Below are 27621 nucleotides of genomic sequence, written 5' to 3' on the forward strand. Positions count from 1 at the left end.
GCAAGATCAGTAAATGCTTTTGTTTTTGTTTTTGTCTTTTGAGACAGAGTTTCTCTGTGTAGCCCTGGCTGTCCTGGAACTCACTCTGTAGACCAGGTTGGACTCGAACTCAGAGATCTGCCTGCCTCTGCCTCCCGAGTGTTGCGATTGAAGGCATGTGCCATCACCACCCAGCCAGCAAATGCTCTTAACAACTGTAAATTACTTTAATTTTCACCCAAATTATTTTATTCTTAATTGTAAGGGTGTCTCTGTGTTTAGTGTAAATTAAAAGATTCTATTCACAAAATGAGAACAATTTGACACTAATAATGAACTCGGGGCTGGAGAGCTGGCTCAGCAGTTAAGAGCACTGGCTGCTCTTGCAGAGGACCTGGGTTCATTACCAGCACCTGGATAGCAGCTCACAACTGTCTGCAGCTTCTGTTCCGGGGGATCCAACACCCTCACACAGACACACATAAACATCGATGCACATAAAATACAAGTAACTAGCTGAACAATGAACTCATTCTATACCGAATGAAGACAGCCACTTCTAAGTATTATCTCACACGAGGAAGCCTCCTCCACTGGACCACCCAAGAGCACTTGAGGCTCACATCACAGAACACTGTATTTTGCAATTAGCTAGCAATGACCCAAAATTTCCTGTGTGAAACACAATTTTTTTTTGTTGTTGTTTGTTTTATAGACAGGGTCTAACAATGTAGACCAGGCTGGCCATGAACTGACAGAGACCTGCCTGGAAACATAATTTTACCAATAAATGAAGACAAAATAGCCAGTTAATTCTTGTCACAAAGTAATAGATCTCATTTATTAGGTTTAGAAAACATCTAACTATATAAAACTTACAGGGAAAAATGGCCATATTTGAAAACAGCTAACAGGATCAAAGTAGAGCACAGGATGGTAATAAGCAGAGTCACAGAACACACTAAAGTGGTGTGTATAGTCAGTCCCACGGGAACTTGCAGGGTCAAATTCTTCAGTATCTGTGGAGAGGGAGAAACAGAAAATCAGAGACATTTAATAATTCTGCGGGTCATCTACATCAAGCTCCTACCATTCAAGGCTCTAGGAACTTCTCAGAAGAAGGGCAGAAAGAATGTAAGAGCCAGAATATGTGGAAGACAGCTTTGAATGCACACTTCTGGACAGGACATGGCTGTTGCCTGTATCAGCTCACAGCAGCTGGAATTACATGCACAAGACATGTGCAAGATCAAGCCAGTCAAATCTGCAGCACACTTGGGGGAGGGGACTCTGAGGCCCCACTGCTAGTGGAGGAGCTGTAGGCAGCTGGTGGCTGCTAAGGGAGGAAGTCACTGTCCTTTGGGGACATGTCACTGGCAGGTTGCTCATGCCCCTGTGGTTGGCCACACAGCCACACATCCATGTGTACATGGACAGCACTGACTAGATTCATCAGGTTATAAATATTTTCTTAAACAGAGGACATGAAAGCCAGGCGGCTGTGGCGCATGCCTTTCATCCCAGCACTCGGGAGGCAGAGGCAGGGGGATCTCTGTGAGTTTGAGGTCAGCCTGGGCTACAGAGAGAGTTCCAGGAAAGGCTCAAACCTATACAGAGAAACCCTATCTCGGAAAAAAAAAAAAAAAAAGAGGACATGAACTTGGGAGGGTGTGTGGCATTAGGGGGAGCTGGAGGGGCATAGTGGTAGATAGATAGATATTATCTATATACATTGTGTAAAGAAATGTGTGTGTGTGTGTGTGTGTGTGTGTGTGTGTGTGTGTGTGTGTGTGTGTGTGTTTCAAGACAGGATTTTTCTGTGTAACAGCCCTGGCTGTCCAAGAACTGGCTCTGCACACCAGGTTGGCCTCAAACTCAAGAGATCCACCTGCCTCTGAGTACTGAGATTAAAGGCCTGTGCCACCACCACCCAGCTTTCTTTTCTTTTTTAAAAGATTATTTTTTATTGTTAAAAGTTTTCTTCATCAGGTGTGGTGGCTCCTACCTTTGATCTCAACACTTGGGAGACAAAGTCAGGCAGATCTCTTAGTTTGAGACCAGTCTGATCTACAGAACTTGTTCCAAGACAGCCAGGGCTACATAGAGAAACCCTGTCTCAAAAGAAAAAAAACAAAAACAAACAAACAAAAAAAACAAAAACCAAGAAAACTTAGATTCACTTAAATGCATATCTCATGGTGAGACTATTTCTTTGATTCTCATAACTCAAAAGTTTACATTAATTCTAACTTTTTTTTCTTAAAAGACAGGGTCTTGCTGACAAGATAGCTCAGCAGGTAAAAGCACGTACTTGCTGCCCAAGTCTGATACCCTGAGTTTGAGCTCCAAACCCACAGTGAAAGGAACCCTTGCTGTGTGGTGGTGTCTATGCCAGGCCATGGTAGCGCATGCCTTTAACCCAGCACTTAGGAGCAGAGGTAGGCGGATCTGAGATCAAGGCCAGCGTGGTCTACAGAGCAAGTTCTAGGACAGCCAGGGACGTTACACAGAGAAACCCTGTCTCAGAAAAAAAAAAAAAAAAAAAAAAAAATCACAAGAGAAAGAAACCCTGGGTAGAAGGAGATAACTAACTCCTAAAAGTGTCCTCTGACCTACACACACACACACACACACACACACACACACACACACACACACACACACACACACACAAAAAAAAAATAACAAGGAAAATTAAAAAGAAAGAGACAGAGTTGTTGGAACCCACTAGGTTTCCTAGTGACTGTACCCAGCAGGACTATATGGGAGGTTGATTGGACCATGGGCCTGGGTACCTGGTGTTTGTAAGGGTCTAACTAGCAAGGGGGAGGTCTTTTGCTCCACCCCTTGGCATTGTTATAAACAGACCTTTGGAATAAAGTTCTGGGCCGGTGGATAAGGATCCAGGCCCACCTGAGTCTTTCCTGTGTTTTTATCTCTCTCTATTTCTAACTAAGTCTCTTATCCCTCATTCCTCAGAAGTTCCTGGGGTAAATAAGTGTGAGGGCTGGTCCCCTACACAGGATCTAACCTCGAACTCCCTATGTAGTCCAGGCTGGCCTGGGACTCACATTCCTTGTGCTATAACCTCCTGAATGCTGGGATTATAGACATGTTATATAGTATTTGGCCTTTTCTCCATTTTAAATTTTATATTTTGAGGTACAAACCCAGTGTCTTTCAGATGCTATCAAGCACTCTATCAGTAACCTACATCCTGGGACCTCCTTTTCTAAAAACAGTACGTTCTTTTTTTGGTTTTGTGTTATTCTGACACAGGTTTTCATGCCCAGAGTGGCCTTAAACTCACTATACAGCCGAGGGTGGCCTTAAATTTCTGATCTTCTGCTGAAGGAAAACTGAATGGCTCTGCGCTGTTTTTCTTTACCATTTCACACCTTTACAAAGTATACCCGCTACACGGACACTCTGAACCAATGGGCCCTGGACTCACTCACCACCAGCTCCCAATTCAAAGAATACTGACTTTACCCACCGGAGCCATCAGTAGCAAAGAAACAATATTAAAACAACACAAGTGCTCTGTATTGGACTACAGCACTTGACAGACCCTTGACAGAAAGGCTTGGAATCACGGTAGTGCTATTTTAGAGCAGCATAAAGCATCTTACTGATTTATACTGCATGCTGTTCCACTGGCAGATCTCTTGACTTTTCAAAGCACAGGGAGCTGCCACTTTTGACTGAGCCCAGCATTTCAAAACAGGGAACTCTGAAAAAAGGGAGAGAACACGAGATCAGAAAACTCACATTTGGATTCAAGGCTGTAGCTTGTCCTGCACTTCACCAGGAATCATGCATGCTAGGATATGAGAATTCAAACATTTCAACACACAGCACAGATGATTTGAACCCACATCCCTCATATGCTGGTATGCTGATGTCCTTTCTTATGTGGATGCCCAAGAAATATGGAATTGCAGTCGTGATCACAGAAGTGAAACATATTTTGTTAACAGATTTCATTAAAAATGCAATATTACCTTTTTTGAAGCATCACTTCAGAAAAAAAAAGACATTGTTTCAAAAACCTCTTCTGAAGGATATGAATTATATTCAGAAGAATGAACATATCTTCAGGACACAGCCTGATAAATTTTCATATCAAACATTAACACAAAGAGCACTCAGATCAAAACAAACTATCAGAATTCTCTGTGTTCTCTCAGGAGAAACACTTCTTCATAGCTTATTTAGGACAAGTAATGGTGTCATTAATGGGAACAGACAACATGACTGGATAAAGAAAGTGAATAGAACGAAAAAGCCTTGAATATTCTCACAAGGAAAGGCTTCCCAGTGACAACATAAGATTAAAAATTCACTCTACTGGTTATTAGTAACAATGCTGTTAGCTTTTCTAAAAGTAACCCACATTTAAAGACTAGGAAGAATCAAAATTTGAAAGAGCTTCTCAAACTACAAAAAAGACCTTGACTCTGAGACACTGTGAAGAAACAGTCAAAGAACAGGACTTTTAGCCTTGTTTGACAACAATTTCCCTTGAACACCCTGCATGGGCGAGGATGGTCTTCAACTCCTGACCCTCCCGTCTCTACATCCTCTTGTATTTTTGAGACAGGGGCTCACTGCCCAGTCCAAATGCCTTCAAAGTCTTCATCCTTCTATTTTAGCCACCAGAGGACTGGGATTACAGGTGTGCACCACCAAACCCAGCAAGAATAGTTTTGTAAGTTACCCAAATCTCCACATAAAAACAGAACTGCAGAGTGAGTCCCAAAGCTCATGAACTAAGTCTGCAACCAGTGTAGGCGAGCAAGTATCCCCACCAACACAGCACAGGACGGAAGAAACAAAGCACAAGCCTCTCAAAGTCCTATAAGCCAGTTTTAAACACAGAAAGCAGGGACTGGTCTCTGCAGTTCAAGAGCATTTGCTCTTCTCACAGAGGATCCAAGTCTAGTGCCCAGCACCCATATGGTGGCTCACAAACACCCACAGGCACATATGTGGTGCACATACATACATGCAGGCAAACGCTCATACATAAAATAAGTCTAAAAACAAAACAGAAAGAAGCAAAGGGGAGGTAGACCACTATAAAAAGGAGACAACACTCAGGAATATGGGGCAAGAGGATCAAGACTTTCAAGGCTGGGCTGTGAGCTACAAAGAAAGTTTAAGACAAGAGTGTCCTACACAGGAAGATCCTCTCTCATTCCCTTCCCCTGAAAAGAGAGATGACCAGATATTACATGTCTACTCATAAAAGAACTTAGTATGACCTATGGTCTTACCAAAGGAACCAAACATGAATGAATCTGATCCTATCTCTGGAGTCATTAGCCACTTCCAGGAAATAAAGAGTTTTACATGAGTGCAATCACCAGGGCCCAAACCATAAGAAAGAAACCTTCAGGCCAGTGGGCCTTCCAAAAGAATTTCAAAGAAAAGAGAGATACAAGGGAAACTTGAAACTAAAGAGACTTAATAGAAACAACATTTTGTTGTTCTTGTTATGGACAAGACTAAAATTATAGTATTTAAGAATCATGCTCACTGCCAGGTGGTGGTGCTGCTGCACACTTTTTTTTTTTAAGATTTATTTATTTATTAGGTATACAGTGTTCTGCTTGCACGTATGCCTGCAAGCCAGAAGAGGGCACCAGATCTCATTACAGATGGTTGTGAGCCACCATGTGGTTGCTGGAAATTGAACTCAGGACCTCTGGAAAAGCAGCCGGTGCTCTTAACCTCTGAGCCATCTCTCCAGCCCCGAGCACACCTTTTATCTCAGCACTCGGCATGTGGATCTCTTGAGTTGGAAGCCAGCCTGGTCTACCGAGTGAGTTCCAGGACAGCCAAGGATACACAAAGAAACCCTGTCTCGAAATCGCCCCCCAAAAAAGAATCATGCCCATTAAAGAAGTGAGGGTTGGGGATGGAAAGAAGGCTGAGAGATTACAAACACTTCTCGCTCTTCCACAGAACCTGAGAACCTGGTTCCCAGCATGCATGGTGGGTGACTCACAACTGCCTTTAATTCTGGTTCTTAGATATGACACCTGTTTCTGGCTCCTGGGCACTGCACTCACAGGTTCACAAACCCACACAGAGACACACAAACACACACAGAACGTTAAAAACCTTCAGAGAGGAAGCAAGTGTTCAAGTCAGGAAGGTCAGTCAGTCTTACAGAGGAAAGAGGAGACTGTAATAGAGACAGAACACGGGCTGGAGAGATGGCTCAGTGGTTAAGAGCACCGACTGTTCTCCCAGAGGTCCTGAGTTCAATTCCCAGCAACCACATGGTGGCTCACAACCACCTGTAATGAGATCTGGTGCCCTCTTCTGGCCTGCAGGGACACATGCAGGCAAAACACTGTATACATAATAAATAAATAAATCTAAAAAAAAAAAAAAAAAAAAAATAGAGACAGAACAATGGGCTAGCTGCCAGAGTAGGTGGAAAAGTTGTTTTTCTTTTAAAATGTTTTGTTACAGTTGTGTGTGTGTATGTGCACACACATGTGCACCCTGCACATATGGAGGTCAGGGAACAACACGCAGGAGCTGGGCTCTCCCTCCACCATGTGGGTCTGTGGATCATGCATGCGGCTGGTCAGGCCCAGCCAGCGCCTTGGCTGCCGAGCCACCTTACAGGCCTGTGAAGTTCCACTTCCTGACCTAGGTGGTACTCAGAGGTACCTGTCTTACGACATTTCACTACAGGTTGACCAAGGAAGGCGCCTGTGCCGTTCCTGTCCCGGGACTAAGGCCTGCCACCACACCTCGACTCTTCGTTTCAACCCTCACCTTGGTCACAGTACATCAGTAACTCTGGGTTGTTGACCACAATCAGGGTGTCTCCATCTTTCCTATGCGGCCGATGATAGCGATAGTGCACAGGCAAAAAGGCCTGGAAGCAATCGATGCACTGTGCATCTTGTCGTGCATAGATGAGGACCTCGGATTCTTTGGACAAATAGTTGGGGGCTTCTATATTAAAGTTTTCTGACACCATCACTGCCTGTTGAAGAGAAAACAAATATCAACCAAGAAGAAAATACTAATGAAGAAAAATAAAAAAGAAATAAAATGAAATACAAAAGTAAAACCCGAAAACTGCTGTACGGAAAGGCAGAAACATCAAGTGTGTTCCTGTTACAGGCCATTTCCATTCCCTTTTCATCCTCAATTGTATGCAGAAGACACAGGATGTGATCCACGAATAATAAAAGTAAACTAGGGAACAACCAGGACAGAAACCATTTAGCCTGGGTTGGGTTAAAATGACTGGTATCACCCTGGCCATTTCCTGTTCTCTGGTGAAGTAAAATGGTCGTGAGTAAGACAGAGCACGGCAGGCAGGAAGCCAAGCAAAGGTCAGCAGCTTTCCAGAGCGGGGATATGACGGAGAGGTGAAAAACAACCTCATTCTGGTGGTGCTGGGGCTCAAAAGCAGGCTTTGTGCACTCTAGGCGAGGGATCTACCACTGAACAACACTTAACCACTTCAAACAAATCACACACACACAGACACACACACACACACACACACACACACACATACACACACACAGCCACACACACAGCCACAGCCACACACACAGCCACAGCCACACACACACACACACACACACACACACACACACACACAGACACAGACACACACACACACACACACACACACACACACACACACACACACAGACACACACAGAGTGTCTCACTATTTAGCTAAGGCTGGATTTAAACTTACTCTACAGTTCAGGCTGGCCACAAACTTGAAAATCTGCCTCGCCCTACCAAGTGCTAAAATTATAGGTATGCACCATCCACCATCATTCCCAACCAGCAAATTACATCCATTCCCCCACCACCCACCCACCTCACCCCCGAGACAGGGTTTCTCTGTGTAGCTTTGCGCCTTTCCTGGAACTTGCGCTGTAGACCAGGCTGGCCTTGAACTCACAGAGATCCGCCTGGCTCTGCCTCCCAAGTGCTGGGATTAAAGGTGTGCGCCACCGCCCTGTACAAATTACATTTTTTTTTCTTTAAACCTCCGAGAGATGGCCCCATAGATAAGAGGACTTGCCATGTAAGTCTTTAAACTCTGGAACACACAGTGGAAGGAAAGAGCTGACTCCCAGAGGTTTTCCACCAGCCTGAAGAGATGGCTCAGTGGTTAAGAGCGTGTGTTTCTCCATCTTCTAGACCAATGCTGGAATCCAAGTGTCCACACTGGATAGCTCAAAAATGCCTGTGAACTCTAGTTCCAAAAGATCTGACGACATCCTCTTCTTGACTCTGTGGGTACCCACACACATACACTCACACAGGCACATATATAATTATCAATAATAAAAATATAAACAAATCTTTAAAAAAATGTCCTCTGCTCTCTCCATGTGTGCCGTGGCATGCACACCTGCACACAACACTAAGTAAAATAGGGGCTGGAGAGAGAGGGAGGGAGAGAAAGAGAGAAGAGAGAGAGAGAGAGAGAGAGAGAGAGAGAGAGAGAGAGAGAGAGAGAGAGAGAGAGACGGCTCAGTGAGGGGTTAAGAGTTCTTATGGAGGACCTGAGTTTGGTTCTCAGTGCCCATGTCGGTCAGCTCATAACTGCCTATAACTCCAGCTCCAGAAGATCTAATTCCTCTTTTGGCCTCCATAGGCACCCACACATACATACACATATCCACACAACACACACACACATATGTATACACAACTAAAAATAAAATAAAAGTTTTAAAAAATAAAATAAAAATTAGGTGTTTTTTAAAAAGTGCTAAGAGCTCAGCATGGTGGTGTATGCCTTTAATTCCAGCACTTGAGAGGTAGAAGAAGCAGGTAGATTTCTATGAGTTCAAGGCTAGCCGGGGCTACACAGACTCTGTCTCAAAAAACGAAAACAAATAAAAATTCAATGTGTTAAAACTAAAGCCAGACATGGTGACACATACCTATAATCCCAGCATTTAGGAAGTCGAGGTCTTCTTTGCGTGCATGCGTGGGTGTGCGTGCTTGTGTGTGCGTGCTTGCGTGTGCGTGCTTGCGTGTGCGTGTGATCAGTCCTTGCCTTCCAACTTATTTGGGTCACTGCTATGGTGGCTTCGCTGGCTTGTGAGCTTCCTGGCATCCCTTCAATTCTCCTCTCTCTGCCCCTCTTTGCCCCACAGAGGCACTGGGTTACCGATGCTTGCTATCGGCACCTGGATTAATGGGTTGTGGGACTTGAATTCAGGCCCTCATGCTTGTATAGCAAGTGCTCTTACCCACTGAGCCTTCTCTCCAGACCCTTAGTTGTTGTTGTTGTTGTTATTTTCGTTTTGTTTTGGAGACAGGGTTTCTCTATGTAACAGTCCTGGATGTCCTGGATCTCACTCTGTAGTCCAGGCTGGCATTGAACTCACAGAGATCCGCCTGCCTCTGCCTCCCCGAGTGCTGGGATAAAAGGCGTGCGCCACCACCGCCAAGCTCAGATCCTTAATTATTTATTTCAGATCTTTCTACTTTCTTAGTCATTTAGGGCTATGAATTTCTTCCTAAGTAGTTTTAGCACCCTACTAATTGTGAGGGCGTATTTTCACTTTTCTTTAATTTGCTATTTTTTACTTCCTTTAGAAACATGTTGTTATGCTGGGCGTGGTGGTACACACCTGGGGACAGTTGGTGGCTATCTGGGAAGGGTTAGGAGGTGTGTCCCTGTTGGAGGTGTGTCCCTGGTGTAGGCGGTTCGGTTTCAAAAGCTTCCACCCAACCCCAGCGGTGTGCCTCTGCCTTCTGCTTATGGATGAGTTCTCAACTGCTGCTCCAGCTGCTGCCACAGACTCCAACATCTGGGACCCTAATCCCAATTAAAATCTCTTTTATAAGTTGTCCTAGTCTGGTATTTTATCACAGCATTAGGAAAGTAACTAATACAGACCCAGCCACAAAAAATAAGATGGGGAGAGCGAGAGGGAACACATGCCATGTCAACCTGTGGCCTTCGCACGTGCGTGTATAGGGTACATGGGCACATGCAAGCACACATACACACTAAAAAGTAAAGCGAGAAGCCAGCGTGTCTTTCCTGGTAACAAAGCTGAGCACTATTTATCAATCCTTAATCTTCTTAGATACACACACACACACACACACACACACACACACACACACACAAACTTCCTTAGTCACTGATACCAATGAAAAGCATTCAACTACCTGGGGTTAATTGGCTTAATCCCGACAATCGTCACTCATTTGCAAAAAAAAAAAAAAAAGGACTTAGAAACTTTAACAGAATTTAAACTACAGTGTTGTCTTATCTACCATTTTACCTTAATCCAATCCCAGCACTCCTGTATTAATTTCTCTTTAAATTCCCCATAGCTGTACCTGAGTCACATTTCTCTCTCGTAATGAAGCCAGCTCATACGGGTCCACAAAAAGTCCTGTTGGGATGTAATGTCTAATTAAGAGCCGGCAAGTCTGCAAGTCCTCAATGCTTTCTCCAAATTTCACTTTTATTACCAGGTCTCTGTAAGATAAGGGCATTTAAAGTAAATCTCTTCACTCAGTTATTAAATAAGATAGATTAACATTACATCCAGAATAGCACAGATACTGTATTTCAAATTCATTGTCCAAAAGTAGATTATCATGTCAAATGAAATACGTATACCATAAGAGATCACCCATTAGATGTCTCATAACTCATGTCAGGAGTCATAGCATAGCATTAATGTAAAAACAGATAAAGGCCAGGCGGCAGCGGCGCATGACTTTAATCCCAGCACTCAGGAGGCAGAGCCAGGCGTATTCCTGTGAGTTCAAGGCTAGCCTGGTCTATAGAGTTCCAGGACAGGCACCAAAAGTACACAGAAAAACCCCGTCTCAGAAAAAACAAAAAAACAAAACAAAAAAAAAAACCAAAAAACCACCACAGATGAGATCAATAGAAAGGAATAAAACCCAAAAGTAGTCACACATGCATTAACATTTCCAAGAAAAGAATTAATATAATGTGAGAGGAAACCATGTCTTTTCAACAATGGTATTGGCACTGTCGAAAAAGAGCGATTACTTCATAATCATCTAAAAAATGAACTTAGGTCTGGAGATGGTTCCACGGTTAAGAGAGTGCTGCTGCTCTGCAGAGGACCTGAGTTCAGTTTCCAGTGCCCATGCCAGGTGGTTTACAACAGTCTGTAACTCCAGCTAGAGGGGGTCATGCCTCTCTTCAAGAACCTGCACTCATTCACATACACAGATCACAGGTACACACACCTGCACTCACATACACATATCACATACACGTACCCACAGGTACACACACCTGCACTCACATACACATACCCACAGGTACACACACCTGCATTCACATACACATACCCACAGGTACACACACCTGCACTCACATACACATACCCACAGGTACACACACCTGCATTCACATACACATACCCATAAGTACACACACCTGCACTCACATACACATACCCACAGGTACACAAACCTGCACTCACATACACATACCCACAGGTACACACCTGCATTCACATACACATACTCACTGGTACACACACCTGCACTCACATACTCATGCCCACAGGTACACACACCTGCACTCACATACTCATGCCCACAGGTACACACACCTGCACTCACATACACATGCCCACAGGTACACACACCTGTACTCACATACACATACCCACAGGTACACACACAACCGTACTCATGTACACACATTTTAAAACAGATTATAAACTGGGAGAGCCGGTACACACTTACAATCTCAGCACTCAGGCCAATGCAGAAGGATCTCTCCAAGTTCAAAGCCAGCTCAGGCTATTTGGTGAGATCTTATCGCAAAACAAACAAAATAATGATATGAAATGAGATGTGTAACTGCCCCAGCTCTGTCCAGAGAGAGGCAAACTCTGGACCACAGTGCAGAGAGGACCCAAGCACAGCATGGTGCTTTTGCTTAGGGAAACAGCAAGACAGGCTGCCAGAGAATGAAGCAGCTAGGAAGTCACAGAACTAAATCCAGAAAGGAGCTTATATTAAAAATAAATGGGGCGGGGCGGGGCGGAGGCTGTTGTGATGTATGGCATGAGAGAAAAATACATAAAATCATTTTTTTAACTTCAAAAAAAAATCCAACTAGAAGTTTCTTGTTTTTGCCAAATGCTAAATGTAAATAGGAAGTCCAGAAGATTGAACAAAAAAGGGACCAAGGAGCTGAAAAGTAAAACATTCCAAAATCTCATGTATGATCAGAAAGCATTCGAGTTCTGACCAATCAAAACATAAACAGAAGCATCAGGGAAGTCCCCAATAGGGTGACGCCTTATACAAATTAGCCCCACAGCAAAGACCACTGTAATTTTAGAACTAAACAAACACCAAGTTTATAGGCTCAAGCTGATCAATGAAAACCTTTACTGGCAGCAGGAGAAGCCCAACAATCTTGAAAGGAAGAAAACAAAGTCTACAAATGTCAGAGCTTTGTCCGGGTTCAGCGATCAATCAAATACGACTACACACGTCAAGAGCCAAGAAAACATGAGCAACCACCAGAAGAAGTCAACAGAGAGAGGCCAGCGTGGACCTGCTGCTTTCTGCCTTGTCATGTGATGTCCTGTGCTACCTTTACATTTGGTCAGCAAGAAAGCCACTAGCAGGTGTGGCCTTTTGGGCTGGTTAGGGTTTTCTGGGGGGTTTTGTTGTTGTTGTTTGTTTTTGTCAAATTAACACAAGCTAAGGTCAGATGGGAGGAGGAAACTTCGACTGAGACAATGCCTACATGAGACTGGCCTGTAGGCCAAGTCTATGGGGGAGTGTTTTTAACCTACTGATGTGAGAGGGCCCAGCCCACTGTGGGTGGTGCCACGATGGTACAGAACAAGAGAGCAAACCAAGCAAGCCATGTGGAGCAAGCCAGTGAGCAGCACTCCTCTATGGTTTCTGCTTCAGTTCCGCCCGAGTTCCCTCGGTGATGGAGCGGGACCTGAGAGAGTTGTTAGGATGAATCAACCCTTTCCTCCTTATGTTGCTTTTGGTTCAAGTGTTCAATCACAGCACTAGAAACCCTGACTTAAAACCTTATACCTTCAGAATAAGGAGCCCAAAGAAACCATTTTTCTTTATGATGTTAAGAAAGAAATGGAATCACAGGTGACCATTAAAAGTCTTTATATGTATGGGACAGGAGAAATGGCTCAGAGATTAAGAGCACTTGTTGCTCCTGCAGAGGACCTGGGTTTGATTCCCAGCACCCACATGGTGGGTCACAACAGTTCCAGGAGATCCAGTGACACACATACATACATGCAGGCAAAAGATCCTAAAATAAAATGAGTAAATCTAATGAAAAAATTTAATGTGTTTATACAGTACTTGCCATGGCTCACATGTGAGTGTCAGAAGACACCTTGTGGGGGTCAGCTCGCAACTTCCCCATGTTAGTCTCGGGGCTCCCACTCAGGTCATCAGGCTTGGTGGCAAGCACCTTTACCCACTGAGCCATTTAACAGCCCAACTTAATTTTTAATTTTTAAAGATTGGACTGTAACTTCAAAATATGTAAAAATAAAAATTTTAAATGTGCGATTAAAAGCAATTAAACATTGAGTAATAAAAGACCGATGACTTGGAGACAGCCACAGAAAAACATGAAAACTGGAGTATAAAAAGAAGAAAAATAGTGTTAAATCGAATGAAAAAAATTTCTTAATTAAAAAAAAAAAGAAGAAAAATAAGCAGAAAGAAAAGACTGGTAGGTGGGGGCTGGAGAGAGCCAGTGGTTAAGAGCACTGGATATTCTTACAGAGGACCTGAGTTCAATTCCCAGCACCCACATGGTGGCTCACAGCTATCTGTAACTCCAGTTCCAGAGGATCCAACATCCTCACACAGACATACATGCAGGCAAAACACCAATGTGCATGAAATAAAAATTAAAAAAAAAAAAAGACTGACAGGGAAGCAGGAAGTGAAGCAGCGACCTCGAAATAAAGCGTACAATCTAGGAGCTGCTTCAGTGGTACCCAGAAAGACAGAGAAGGACGCAGAGGGGGCGTACGGCCCCCTGTTGTCCAGATTTGATGAGAACCATGATTCCATAAATCCAAGCAGCTCAGCAAACCTCAAGCAGGAAATATACACACACACACACACACACACACACACACACACACACACACACACACACAACCACACCAAGGCACGTCACATACAGTCACTGGAGACAAAGGCTATCAGAGCAAAAGGTCACACAACAAAGTCAAGAATAAGCCAGAAGGGAAAGGACTTATCCATCTGGTGGAATTAGCTTTCCGGGAGCAAAATTCTACAAAAAGGAAAATAAAATGCAAAATATATTTGATCATAAACAAAATGCTGAGAAGTGATTTTTTTCAAAGACAAGACAATTAATTAATAATAATAAAAGCAAAGTAAGCCAGGAATCATAGTATACACCTATAACTCCAGCAAGTTGGAAGGCTGAGTCAGTAGGATCATCTTAAGTTCCAAGCCACCCTGAGCTAGACAGCAATACTTTGTCTCAAGCAGTGGTGGTGCACACCTTTAATCCCAGCACTAAGGGGGAAGAGGCAGGTGAATCTCTGAGTTCAAGGCCAGCCTGGTCTACAGAGTGAGTTCCAGGACAGCCAGGTCTACAGAGAGAGAGAGAAAGAGAGAGAGAGAGAGAGAGAGAGAGAGAGAGAGAGAGAGAGAGAGAGAGAGAGAGAGAGAGAGAAAAGAAGAAGAAGAAAAAAGAAGAAGAAAAGCAGGAGCAGCAGCAGCCGGGCTTGGTGGCACACACCTGTAATCCCAGCACTTGAATGAGCAGGAGGATTAAGGAAGTCAAGGTTATTCCAAACTACATAACACATTTGAGGCCAGCCTGGACTATATGAGACCCCGTCTCAAAACAAACAAAAATGGAAACAATTTTTCAATTTATCCATATTTCAACTATCAATTACTTGCTGTAAATTATGAGCCAGTATTTTAATATAAGTAGGAATCAATGGGCAACTTACCTGTGGAAACCATCTTTCAAAAATTCTTGCCTCAAAATGATTTCAGAACAAGTGGCCCTTATACCTACAAAAAAATCAAGATGTTAAAAATTAAACATATTAAAAGAAACCTTAAATAGTTAGAAAATAACTACTAGAATATGCTTTACTTGCTAGAAAAATCTAACCATCTAACAGCAAGGTAAAATTTTTCAATGTAAGCAGCTTGAGCTACATATAAATCTATTTCCAGTAGTACATCATGGAGGTTGAGAATATCGTCACTGGAGTTGGCTTGTCTGGTTCCAGGTCCCAGTTCATCACTTAACTGCTGTGTACAAAGGCTACCTTTCTGGAGTAGACGTGAGTGAGTGAGTGAGTGAGTGAGTGAGTGAGTGAGTGAGTGAGTGAGTGAGTGAGTGAGTGAGTGAGTGTGTGTGTGTGTGTGTTGCATCTCCCTTAAAAGCCTGCCACTCAACACACCAGCTCACCGCTTCACCTTTACGCACTGTTTGGGCATTCTCACACCTCCTGGGACGCCAAGGGTTCCCTGGCCTCTCAGCCAGCAAAAAAGCAGCTTCAGGGGTACCCTAAACATCCCAAGACACTTCGTGGCTGGACTTGTTTAGTACCTTTGTCACAGTGTGGCCAGTCCCGCCTCGGAAGGTCAAAGCCCGGCTCCGACGTCCGGGATGGAATCCCGAGCAAAGATCACCGGGAGGGAAGCGACGCACGCGGCTTTTGTTGCTTGCTAACCCTCCTCAAGCCCCTGGTACCCCTAACACCTCGGCAAACCGCGGGGCTGAGGCGCCACGGGTGCTCCCCACCTCCGCCCCAGCTCCGCGCGCTCCCTCAGCACCCCCGGGCCCTTTACCAGAGTGGAAGGGGGCATCGCTGAGGTCCGCGGCGAGCCTGCCGACCAGCCCAGCCGCCCAGAGGAGCAGCCAGGCCAGGGCGCCGGCAGCCAGGACGCCGGAGCGCCGACGCCCGGGCGGGGCGCGCGGGACAAGCGGCGGTGGCCGAAGGAGTCTGCGCCCGCTGCAGCGCGCACCCCCGCCGGCCCGATGACTGGGACGCAGCGCTCCCCGCGCAAGTCCCCTAAGGACCCACGGAGCGCTCGCACTGGGTACCCCCAGGTCCCCGGGAAGCCCGCACTCGGCCCCGCCCCTTGCCGTCCCAGCCGGGGCGGGGCGGGGCGGGGCGAGAAGCTGCGCAAGCGCCGTCCGCGTGCCCGCGCTGTTGCCGTGGAAACCAAGCGCGCCGTCTTGGGACCGCACTCGCCGCCTTTAGGCCCGCTTCCGGTCCACAGCCGGATGCGTGCGGACTGTGCCCGCTGCCTCTGAGTTCACCCCATGGTTATCCCTGTAGAGAATGGCTGTGGCCTCTTCCTGCAGCGTCAGGCTCCACTCCGCCTCAAAGGCGATATAAGCGCCCCTCTGTGCAATGCGGTTGGATGGAAACAACCCTTTCACTGCTGTTCAGATGTGCACTTCCTGTACTTCCTCTCGGGTAAGAAGGGTCGGTCGCCTTGCACTAGTGAGGACATCAGGAAGGGAAAGTCGGGTCTGTGCTCTGGGAAATCCGTACCTCTTTAGATGCTGTGGAGAACACAGTCATTGCCAGGCGGCGGAGGCACACGCCTTTAATCCCAGCACTCGGGAGGCAGAGCCAGGAGAATCTCTATGAGTTCGAGGCCAGCCTGGGCTACAAAACAAGTTCCAGGACAGCTAGGGCTACACAGAAAAACCCTGTCTCCAAAAAACTAGAGAGAGAGAGAGAGAGGGAGGGAGGGAGGGAGGTAGGGAGGGAGGGAGAAAAGAAAGAAATATGGACACTAGCCACTCCCCCCACAAATATCCAGGCCACCCTTAATCCCAGCACTCAGGAGGCAGAGGCAGGTGGGTGTCTGAGTTGAAGGCCAGCCTGGGCTACAGAGTGAGATCCAGGACAGCCAGGGACGTTACACAGAGAAACCCTGTCTCAAAATAAAAAAATAAAATAAAATAAAATAAAAATAAATAAAAAGGAAAACTCTATAGCCAAAGCCCTACATTATTGTCAATTCTATTCACAAGTGTGGCCATTGGTTTGTGTTTGTGGACCATATAGTGTGTTTAGTAGTACTTTTTAGAAAGTATGCTAACATCATATTTTAATGAGGTGAGCTGGGAGTAATATCTGGTCAAAGGCAGAGCACAGCAGTCTGAGAAACAACTCTTACTATGACTAACCTCCTAAGAGTAAAAATTCTCGCATCTAACAGTAGGGGTGAGAATACAGATTATGGCGCTGTATGACAAATCTACTTGGCAACCATAAAATTTGCATTTTAATTCAGGAAATCCTATGACATAAAAATATCCTGTGGTGTGCGTATGTATGTGTGTATACATAGAGCTAGAAAAAAAGAAGTTAGGTGAATAGTTCATGTTTTCTTCCCCTCTTGTCCCCATTTTTCTATAATGAACAAATATAAATGCTGTCAATTTCTTAAACAGTATTGCCTATAGTTGTTCTCCGACAGAACTAAGTTACAGCTCTTGGGGGCCTTGAGATTCTCCATTCCATTCCTACAATGGTTCATATTATTGCTGTTGGCCTAGGGTAGGAGACCCCTAAGCCCTTAGGCCTGAAACCCCCTGAAACTCCTCAGCACGTAGGCCTCAGGGCTTCTGCTGTCTCTGCTCTCTTGTGTTTCTGCTTTAGCTGTTGTCTTAGTTCGGGTTTCTATTGCTGTGAAGAGACACCATGACCACAGCAACTCTTTTTTTCTTTTAATATTCTCAGAGACTCATACATTTATTTTATCAACAGATTTTTTTTAACAACAACAACAACAAAAATGTACTGGTTGACAAATACATACAGATTGATTCAATTATCAGAATTCTTTTTTCTTTTATTAATAAGAGATTTTCTATTCATTCTACATAACAGCCACAGATTCCCCTGTCCTCCCTCCTCCCGACCACAGCAACTCTAATAAAGAAAACATTTAACTGGAGCTGGCTTACAGTTCAGAGGTTTAGTCCATTATCATCATGGCATTAAGCATGGTGGCGTGCAGGCAGACATGGTGCTGGAGAAGGAGTTGAGAGTTCCACACCGTGATGTGCAGGCAGCAGGAAGAGATCTGTGTCACTTCTTCCAACAGCGACACACCTACTCCAACAAGGCCACACCTCCTAAAAGTGCTACTCCCTATCCTGGCCCCGACAGGCTTGTAGCCATAACGTAATGCAAAATACATTTAGTCCAACCTCAAAAGTCCCCATAGTTTATCACAGTTTGAACAGTGTTTAAAAAGTCCAAAGTTCAAAGTCTCTTCTGAGATTCATGCAGTCTCTTAACTATAATCCGTATGGAATCAAAATAAAAAAACCAGATCACATATTTCCAGCCTATAATGGCACAGGATATTACCATTCCAAAATGGAGGAAAAGGAGGCTAGGGAGGAAATACTGGACCAAAGCAAGACCAAAAACCAGCTGGGCAAACTCCAAACTACATCTCAGTATCTGATGACAAAACACTCTTCAGATCTCCAACTCCTTTCAGCTTTGTTGACTGCAGCACACTCTTTCTCTCGGGCTGGTTCCCCTTCCTGTTAGCAGTTCTCCTCGGCAGGTGTCCCACAGCTCTGGCATCTCCAACATCTTGGGGTCTCGAAGGCAATCCAGGCTTCTCCTTTACAGCTTCATGCAACGGCCTCTAGCTCCTCCATGTAAGGAAACTCCTGACACATGCCTGGCCTCAGCGGCTTTCCTTAGTCATGTGGGGGTGGGAGGACTCCATAACCCCTTTCTTCTTTCCTTGACCCAGAACCACATGGCTGAAGCTGCCAAGCTCTGCTGCTTCCTGGGACAGGAACATGACCCCCTCGTTCAAATACATCTTCACCAGCCTTCTGGTTTTGGTGAAGGCTGCCTGCGCTTGGCTGTCCTGGAACTCACTCTGTAGACTAGAAGGGTCTCAAACTCAGAGATCGGCCTGCCTCTGCCTCTGGAGTGCCACACCACCACACGGGCTCTGAGATTTTCTTTAATTCCTTTTCACGAGTTGGAAGTTTAACTGGGTAGCATCTTGCCCTGAGGCATCTACTCCCTTTATCCCATCTAACATCAGGTTTTCTTTAATCTGTTCATCTCCTTGAACACAGGACTTAGCTCCCTCCACTTTCTGGTGCCCCTTTTCTCTGGGAACTGTACATTTTGTGTTCTTCCTTGCTCAGCTTGCTGCTTTTCATTATAAATCTTCTTAAGAGTGAACACTAGTAACCACACAACAGGTTCAATACCAGGCTGTTTGGATATTTCCTCTGTGTGGGGGGCCATCCCACCCCCACTTTTCCCCAGGGTACTCTTGAGTAGGAGCAGCAGGAAATATTAGTTAGACGGATAGAGGAGAGAGAAACAGAAAACACAGGATAGCCTCGGGAGGGTGTGGATCCTAATCCATCAGGACCAACTGTCTCTGCCCTAGGGTATTTAAAGGAGAGCCAAGGGGTGGAGCAAAGGACCTCCCCCAGCCCAGCCAAGTGCAGACCATCTCAGACACCTGCACTCAGGCCCGTGGTCCTGATCATCCTCTCTATGCAGACCTGCGGGGTAAAGCCACTAGGAAACCCAAATGGGCTCCGACACCTCTGTTAACACAAATAATCCAAAACTCTTCAGTTTAGCCTCAGGCAGATTTTTTTCTGGACAAGCGCAGAAAGCTGTCACATTCATCACCAAAACGCCACAAGAACAGTCTCTAGGCTACATACTAGCATTCTCCTCTGAGACTCCTTGGGTCGGCCCCCACAGTTCAAATCCCCTCAGCACCACTGTCTTCCATGTTCCTACTGGGATGGCCCATTAAGCCCTACTTAAAGATTTCACCTGCTTTTCTAATCTGGAGTCCACATTCCTCCAAACAAAAGCATTGGTCAGGCTGATCACAGTAATATTCCACTCCTGGTACCAACTTTTGGTTTTTGGTTTTTGGTTTTTGGTTTTTCGAGACAGGGTTTCTCTGTGTAGCTTTGCGCCTTTCCTGGAACTCGCTTTGTAGACCAGGCCGGCCTCAAACTCACAGAGATCCATCTGCCTCTCCAACTTCTGTATTAATTAGGGTTTCTATTGCGGTGAAGAGACACCATGACCATGGCAACTCTTTTTTTTGTGTTTTTTTTTTTGAGCTGAGGATCGAACCCAGGGCCTTGCGCTTGCTAGGCAAGCGCTCTACCACTGAGCTAAATCCCCAACCCCGGCAACTCTTATAAAAGAAAACATTTCATTAGGGCTGGCTTACAGTTCAGAGGTTTAGTCCGTTATCATCATGGCAGGAAGCATGGCAGCATGCAGGCAGACGTGGTGCTGGAGAAGGAGCTGCGAGTTCAACATCTTGATCCACAGGCAACAGGAAGACATCTGTGACATACTTCCTCCAACAAAGCCACACCTACTCCAACAAGGCCACATTTCCTAATAGTGCCGCTCCCTATGGACCTTTAGGGGCCATTTTTATTCAGACCACCACAGTTACCTACTCTCTGGAACCTTCAATTGTCTTCTTGGGGCTGCGACTACTACCGCCAGGATGGAGGCTGCTATGAGTGTGCCAATTTTACCATGTCTTCTTTGTGTTGATAGCTCAGTCTGGTCTGCTAATACTGAAGATCAAAAGCAGGATGGAAAAGGCCGTTTGGAAAGCCTTTTAATGACCCGCTGCTGAGCCACCAGGGTTACTGCCCCTCTGGCTGGGGTGAACATAGGATTACCAACACTCACTGAGGCTTGGGCCTGGTGTGCCCTTGCTTTCCAAAGCCTGTGCAGGCTGGCTGGAGTGCTCATGATGGCTGTTTTCAGCTGTGGTTCTTCTACAGTATCCTCAGAGAAACAGTAAAGAAAGGAAGGAAATCTGAGTCTGTCCAGTTACAAGGAAAGGGGCTGCTTAGCTTACAGTTCCCGACTCCAGGCTGCGAGGAGTAAGAGAAGGGCCTGTGGAACCACTGCCCTGCATGGTCTCAATCATTCACAGAAAGAAGCTGCAACCCAAAACTAACAATTCTAGTAACGGCTCACGGTACTTCACATTATTTCACAATGTGTAACAAACAGCACCTAACTCCAGGATAATGTATAGGAACCTTAGTTTATATTAATACACAGCGTTAAACAAGTATTACCCTTATTGTGTTCCAGATATGAGCTAAGAGCTTAATGAAAATGGATACACTTCTTGACTTCCTAGAGCAAGTAGACTAACAGGGAAGATAGATGGTAAGTAATGATTTTAAAAATAACCTCTTGATGAAGAAAAGAATTAAGACAGTACAAGGGGTGGTAGATCTGGTCTAGTGAACTGCCGTGGGGAATATTATTTTAAGGTGTGTTACTTTTGTTTATGTTGCATTTGTTTAACTCTGTGAAGCTGTGTTACTGTGCCTGTCTAAAACACCTGATGGTCTAATAAAGAACTGAACAGCCAATAGCAAGGCAGGAGAGAGAAATGGGCAGGGCTGGCAGGCAGAGAGAATAAATAGAAGGAGAAATCTGGAAGAGAAGAGCACGAGAGAAGGAGGAGAACTCAGGGGCCAGCCACCCAGCTACATGGCAAGCCACGGAGTAAGAAACAAAGAAAGGTATACAGGAATAGAAAAGGAAAAGCTCTGAAGCCAAGGGTAGACGGGATAATTTAAGTAAAGCTGGCTAGAAACAAGCCAAGCTAAGGCCAGACATTCATTAAGAATAAGTCTCCGTGTGATTTATTTGGGAGCTGGGTGGCAGCCCCCTCAAAAGAGCAAAAACAACCAACAATAGTGAACCTCTCAGTATAAAATGTTTATCTAAAAGAAAAAAGTGCTGGGGATGTAGCCTGGCTGGCAGTGTGCTTGCCTGGTGTGCATGAAGCCCTGGGCTCCATTTGTAGCACCCCAGAAACCAGGCTCAGTAGTAGCACATGCCTATAGTTCCAACACTGGGAAAGTAGAGACAGGAAGATCAGAAGTTCAAGATCATCCTCCACTACATAACAAGTTCAAGGCCAGTCGGGGCTAGATGAGACACTGACTCAAAAAAGGAGAAAGTGTGAAGGACCATAATACCTTGCTATTGACAGAGGTGATTCAGACGTCCTTTACCTGAAAATCCAAATGGTTCTGTAGGTCGACTGCTGGGCTCAGGTGCCTGCGTAATCTCTGGTAAGAATGCAGTACACTAAGGGGTCCAGACCGAACGGCATTGCCTAACTCATGTGGGAACGACCTGCATCCCAAACAAGCAGAGACTCAGAGATCCAACAAACGAGGCTAGCCTGGGCCAAACCGAACTTCCCAGGAGGCCCTCAAAGTCTTGAACGTGTTAGCTGGGCCAATAGTTCTGGGGCTAAGGTCCACGAAGGAGAAGGAGAAGGAGAAGGCAGATTTATTCAATACCCAGCTCCATTCGGCCTGCCTTTTTCTGGAACTTGTTCTACAGCTATCCATTTTTATCAGATTTCCTTCAGCTTACCCTGAATTTTATGTGAAAATGAAATGTGTTGCCAAGAAATGCGGAATTAGGTTCCAGCCCCCAGCCATCATCTTAATATACGACAACGAAACCCAAGGAAAGAGTCGCCAGCGCATCATGCCGGTCCGAAACTTCTCCAAGTTCTCAGGTACCCCTGTTTTATCTTGCCACCTATCTTTTTAACTTTATTTTTATGTATTTATGTATATGTGACTGTGTGAGTGTTTGCCATGCACGTGGTGTCTACGGGGACTAGAAGAGGACATGAGATCCCTGAAGCTGGAGCTACAAGCCTGTGCGTTGCCTGATTGGGTCACTGAACTTGGGAACCCTGCAAGAACAGCAAGTGCCCCTAACCATTGAGCCATCTCTCCAGCCCTTGCCTCCTGTCTTAAATATTCTTAAATCACTTAATAAAAATAGCCTGACATAATCAGGTATAGTGGCATATACCTATAACCCAAACACTTTAAAGAGGCTGAGACAGGAAAATTGAAAATTCAAGCCTGGATAACTTGAGATAATCTGTCTCAAAAAATACATACATACATACATACATACATACATACATACATACATACATACATAAAAGTTCTGTTGGGGATGGAATATAGAGCACTTATCTAACATGTGCAGGGTCCTGGATGCAGTCCCCACTGAGAGAGAAAAGGAGAGGGAGGAAGGGAGGGAGAGAGAAGAGAGAGGTTTTAGTTTCATGCAATGGAATGAGAGGTTCTTCAGAGTTAAACTTAGGTTTAAATCATGACTTTATCAGGGACTAGATTGTTACCTTGATGAAATCACTTATTGTTTATAAACTTCAGTTCCTGTGCTGATATTTTTATGTCAGCCTGACACAAGCTAGAGTCGTTTAGGAAGAGGGAATGTCAATTGAGACAACGTCCCCAGCAGACTGGCCTGTGGACAAACCTGAGGGCATTGTCTTGGTTAGTGATTGATGTGGGAGGACCCAGCCCACTGGGGGGGGGCACCCTGGGCAGGTGGTCCTGGGTGGAATAAGAAAGGCTGAGCAAGCCATGGGGAGCAAGCCAGTAAGCAGCACTCTTCCATGACCTCTGCACCAGCTCCTGCCCCCAGGTTCCTGCCCTGTTTAAGTTTCTTTCCTGACTTCCTTCAATCATGGACTATGTCATGGAAGTGTAAGCCAAATAAACCTTTTCTCTCCAACTTGCTTTTGGTCATGGTGTTTTATCACAGTCATGAAGCCCTGACTAAGAGTTTCCTAATCTATTCTTTTTAACAGTTAAAGAATTGGTGATTTAATATTTTAGAATAGTTATGAATTAAATGATATACTACTGTTTAATAATACTAAATTTCCTTCTCTCTTTCTCCAAATGTTTTTTACTTGTAGACAGCATTTTATTAGTGTCACATGGCTACCTTTTAAAAACTATGCCATTTTTTTTGCCAGGCATGCACTCCTTTAATCCCAACACTCAGGAGGCAGAGGCAGGTGGATCTCTGTGAGTTCGAGGCCAAACCTGGTCTACAGAGTGATCTCTAGGCCAGAAAAAGCTACATAGTGAGTCTCTAAAATCAATAAAAATTATGGCATTTTTCATCCTTTGACATTTTCTTCAGTTGAAAGTTTTTAACATCCCCCAAAGTAATTTTTAGTTAAGAAAGTAAAAAAGAAAAAAATCCATATTGCTCTCTCCACACCAAAGCTAGGTTTATTTACTTACTTAAAATGTTTTATTTAGGGTCTAGAGAGATGGTTCAGCAGTTACAAGCACTTGCTGCTCTTGCTGAGGACGTGGGTTCAATTCCCAGCACCCACCTGGTGGCTCACAGCTATCTTCTAACTCCAATTCCATGTGATCTGACACCCCCTTGTGGCCTCTGCTGGTACTGCACACACATGGTACACATACATATAAAATTAAAGGCATGGGATTAAAAGCATGTGACACCACCAGCCAGCTATTTGGGGTATTTTTTGAGGCAGGATCTCTCTGTCACCTCAGCTGGCATGAACTCATGAATATCCTTCTGCTTCAGCCTCCCTAATGCTGGGATGAGAAGCAATTATAAACATGCACCACCATACCATCCAGTTGTGTGTTTTGTTTATAAGGCAGGATCTAGTTAAGTAGTCCAGGCTAGCCTAAGACAGTCTGTCTTCCCAGTTCTTCCAAATGCTAGGATTACAGGCACGCGCGCACGTGGTGTGTGTGTGTGCGCGCGCTGTGTGACAAGCGTTTCCTAGGAGACACAGCATATTTAAGTGTATTTATCTCAGATAGGGAGCCCATGACAGACCCAAGTGTAAATACCACTGAAGTCCAGTCTGGTGAATCAGTGAGCTTTAGAGGGTTCCTTACAGGAATATGGGTGAGGGATTGCTCACAGGAGCAGAAATGACTCAAAGACAGCCGCGCCCCTCACACCCGCCACGAGTGACTGGAGCTCACAGACCTGGTGCTCACAGACCTGGCGCTCACTGCGCAGCCTGCAGGCTGCTCCACAGGCGGGAGAGCGTCGTCCTCTTTCCTGGACCCAGTTGGCTTGAGCCTCTTTTAGGCAGCTGCGCTTGGTTTTGTTTCTTTAGCGGGTCTGGCTGGTCTCAAGGGCCTTTCGTGCAGCTTGGCTCCCTAGGAGTGGCCCTGGGCACTCCTGTTTATTCCAAGGAAGGAAGGATGGAGTGAATCTGCTCAGTTTTAGGGATCCCCTGGAGTTGTTCAGAATCATTGTCTTTTTGTCTGAAGGAGCTTCCCTATAGGATGGAATGCTTGTTTTGTTTTGTTTTTTTGTTGTTGTTTTGTTTTTTAAGCTTTCTTTCTTTATTTGTTTATTTGTTTATCTATCTATTTATTTTACATCCCGGCCACAGTTTAATTCTAAAGAATAATAATTGATTTCCATAAACCTCTTTAGCTAGTTGGCTACCTTAGAGCTAGTGATCTCAGGGTTTTGGTCTGTCTTAGTCCTTACAGTAGTTTGTGGTAGGTATGATCTGTGTGCTCTATGTATGCTTTTCTTCCCCCTAGATTGCACCCGAGCTGCTGAACAACTAAAGAATAATCCACGGCACAAGAGTTACCTAGAACAGGTGTCCCTAAAACAGCTGGAGAAGCTGTTCGTCTTTTTACGCGGTTACTTGCAGGGCCAGAGCTTGGCAGAAACGATGGAGCAGATTCAACGGGAAACAACCATTGACCCCGAGGAAGACCTGAACAAACTAGACGACAAGGAGCTGGCCAAAAGGAAGAGCATCATGGATGAACTGTTTGAGAAAAACCAGAAGAGAAAGGATGACCCCAGCTTTGTGTATGATGTTGAAGTTGAGTTCCCTCAGGATGAACAGCTGCTGTCCTGCAGCTGGGACACAGAGTCAGCGGATGAGTTCTGAGACCTCCTGCTCCATGTCTCCACAGAGAACAAAGATCGGTCCTAGAAAATGTGTAAATACTAACGTACATATAAAACCAAAACACTTGCGTGTGTTGTGTGGGTCTATGAGAAACACAGTAAACCAGTATGGGAATGCTCTTTAAGGAGCCGGCAATCTAAAGGGAAGGTAACTCAGAAACGTGTAAACAGATATTTTAATAATATTACTCAGGAAAAAGACTAGAGCCAGGTTTTCAATGAAGGCTGAAGAGGGTGAGAACCTGGATTACGGCAGCCAGAATAGCAAGGAAGACTTTCTCTCAGCAGAAAGGGGCCTGTGCATGGCCCTGGAATGCTACAGATGTTTTTGTAGAAATCTGGATGAAGTAAAGGGGAAGGGTGTAGTCAAGAGTCACGACACAGAAGATTTTGAGAAAGAGTGAATAATTATAGTTTGACAAAATTGGAATTAACCTGTGTTCATTATGTCTCCGTGTGTATTGAACTCTGGGGTAGACAAAAACACCTGCAAAATGCCTCACAGCTACAAGTGTAGGCAGTGTGACAGACAAAGGCAGTTCTGTCCCCCCACAATCAGGAAATGTACACTAAAGTTACTCTGAAACCCAGAACCACTTCCTGTGAGAGGCTGGTTTATACAGTGGGAAGTTCACCCACAGTGAGTGAGCAGTAGGCTCTCCTGTTCAGACCTGCGCAGGAGTTAGATGTGCACTGATCTGTTTAGCACGGCCACTGTGTGCAGATGTGTTTGTTCTTACTAGACTATTATCTGATTGATAGAAATCGTAGGTTTTCTACAAGGAAAGTCTTACTCTTTGAATAAAGCTGGAGCTGAGTGTTAACTTTTACCAGTTTTTCTTTTCCTCCCTTTTTTCTTTCCTTCGGTCTGGTGTTTTGTTTGCCAGGCTTTGGGGTGCTGCTGATTTGTGTAAGTTAGACAAAGGGGTGTGCTTTATTATGGCATCTTCAGGGGTACAACAATAACCTCTGTTCCTATCCCCCACCTCTGTCCCCGTCTTCTTGCTGACCCCCTTCTTCCCAGTCACCCCCTTCTGCTTCCATGTCCCCTGTGTTCTGTTGCCTTCTGTACCCCTTAAAGTTCCTTCTTCCCTTCTCAGAGTGCTCCTTTTCGTCCCCCACCCCAACACATCCATACCCATATAAAAACCTAGACTTTGGCCAGGTGGTGATGGTGCATGTCTTTAATCCCAGCACTCAGCAGGCAGAGGCAGGTGGATCACTGAGTATGAAGCCAGCCTGGGCTACAGAGAGAGTTTCAGGACAGCCAGGGCTACACAAAGAAACCCTGTCTCAAAAACAACAACAAAAAAAAACATAGATTTTTTTTTTTCTTGTTGTATAAGAAAGAAAATGTTGTTTGTCTTTTTGAACTTTTATACAGCATGATGATGTCCTTTTCTCTCCATTTCCTGTAAATATCATAATTTCATTTCTTTAAGGCTAAATAAAATTGCATTGTGTATATGTATACATTTCCTTTACTGATTTCTCTATTAATGGATATCTAGGCTGGTTGCATTTCCTAGCTGTTGTGAATACAGCAGCTGTAAACATGGATGTTTGAGTGTCTGTAGTTGTTGACTTAGAATCATTTGACTCTTCAAGGTCTTTTGTGCTTTCATATGAATTTTAGTACTATTTTTTCCTACATCAGAAAAGATCGTCACTAGAATTTTGATAGGGACCACATTCAATCTTTACATTTCTCTCAGTAATACAAACATTTTTCCAATATTAATTT

At 44.8% G+C, this 27621-nt stretch overlaps 2 protein-coding genes across 3 annotated transcripts; one reads left to right on the top strand and one right to left on the bottom strand.

The window, feature by feature from the left end:
- Positions 1–792: 792 nt before the first annotated feature.
- Pigx (phosphatidylinositol glycan anchor biosynthesis class X) lies at positions 793–16338 on the bottom strand. Its single transcript, XM_076548343.1, has 7 exons — positions 16334–16338; positions 15859–16268; positions 15006–15069; positions 10348–10489; positions 6778–6991; positions 3612–3712; positions 793–998 (listed from the first exon to the last, which is right to left on the bottom strand). Exons 1-7 carry the CDS (start codon positions 16336–16338, stop codon positions 855–857), a joined length of 1080 nt encoding a protein of 359 aa, XP_076404458.1. The 3' UTR covers positions 793–854.
- Cep19 (centrosomal protein 19) lies at positions 16171–26707 on the top strand. 2 transcript variants are annotated; one of them, XM_006974502.4, is made up of 4 exons: positions 16171–16493; positions 21174–21251; positions 22466–22629; positions 25496–26707. In XM_006974502.4, the coding sequence occupies exons 3-4, from the start codon at positions 22500–22502 to the stop codon at positions 25855–25857; spliced, it is 492 nt and encodes a 163-aa protein (XP_006974564.2). In that variant the 5' UTR covers positions 16171–16493; positions 21174–21251; positions 22466–22499; the 3' UTR covers positions 25858–26707. The 2 variants fall into 2 exon arrangements, with proteins under 2 accessions (XP_006974564.2, XP_076404822.1); XM_076548707.1 differs by having other exon boundaries at positions 16257–16493; positions 22477–22629.
- The last annotated feature ends 914 nt before the right edge of the window (positions 26708–27621 follow it).

Source organism: Peromyscus maniculatus, chromosome 12, assembly GCF_049852395.1.
Source record: "Peromyscus maniculatus bairdii isolate BWxNUB_F1_BW_parent chromosome 12, HU_Pman_BW_mat_3.1, whole genome shotgun sequence".
Taxonomy (NCBI): Eukaryota; Metazoa; Chordata; class Mammalia; order Rodentia; family Cricetidae; genus Peromyscus; species Peromyscus maniculatus.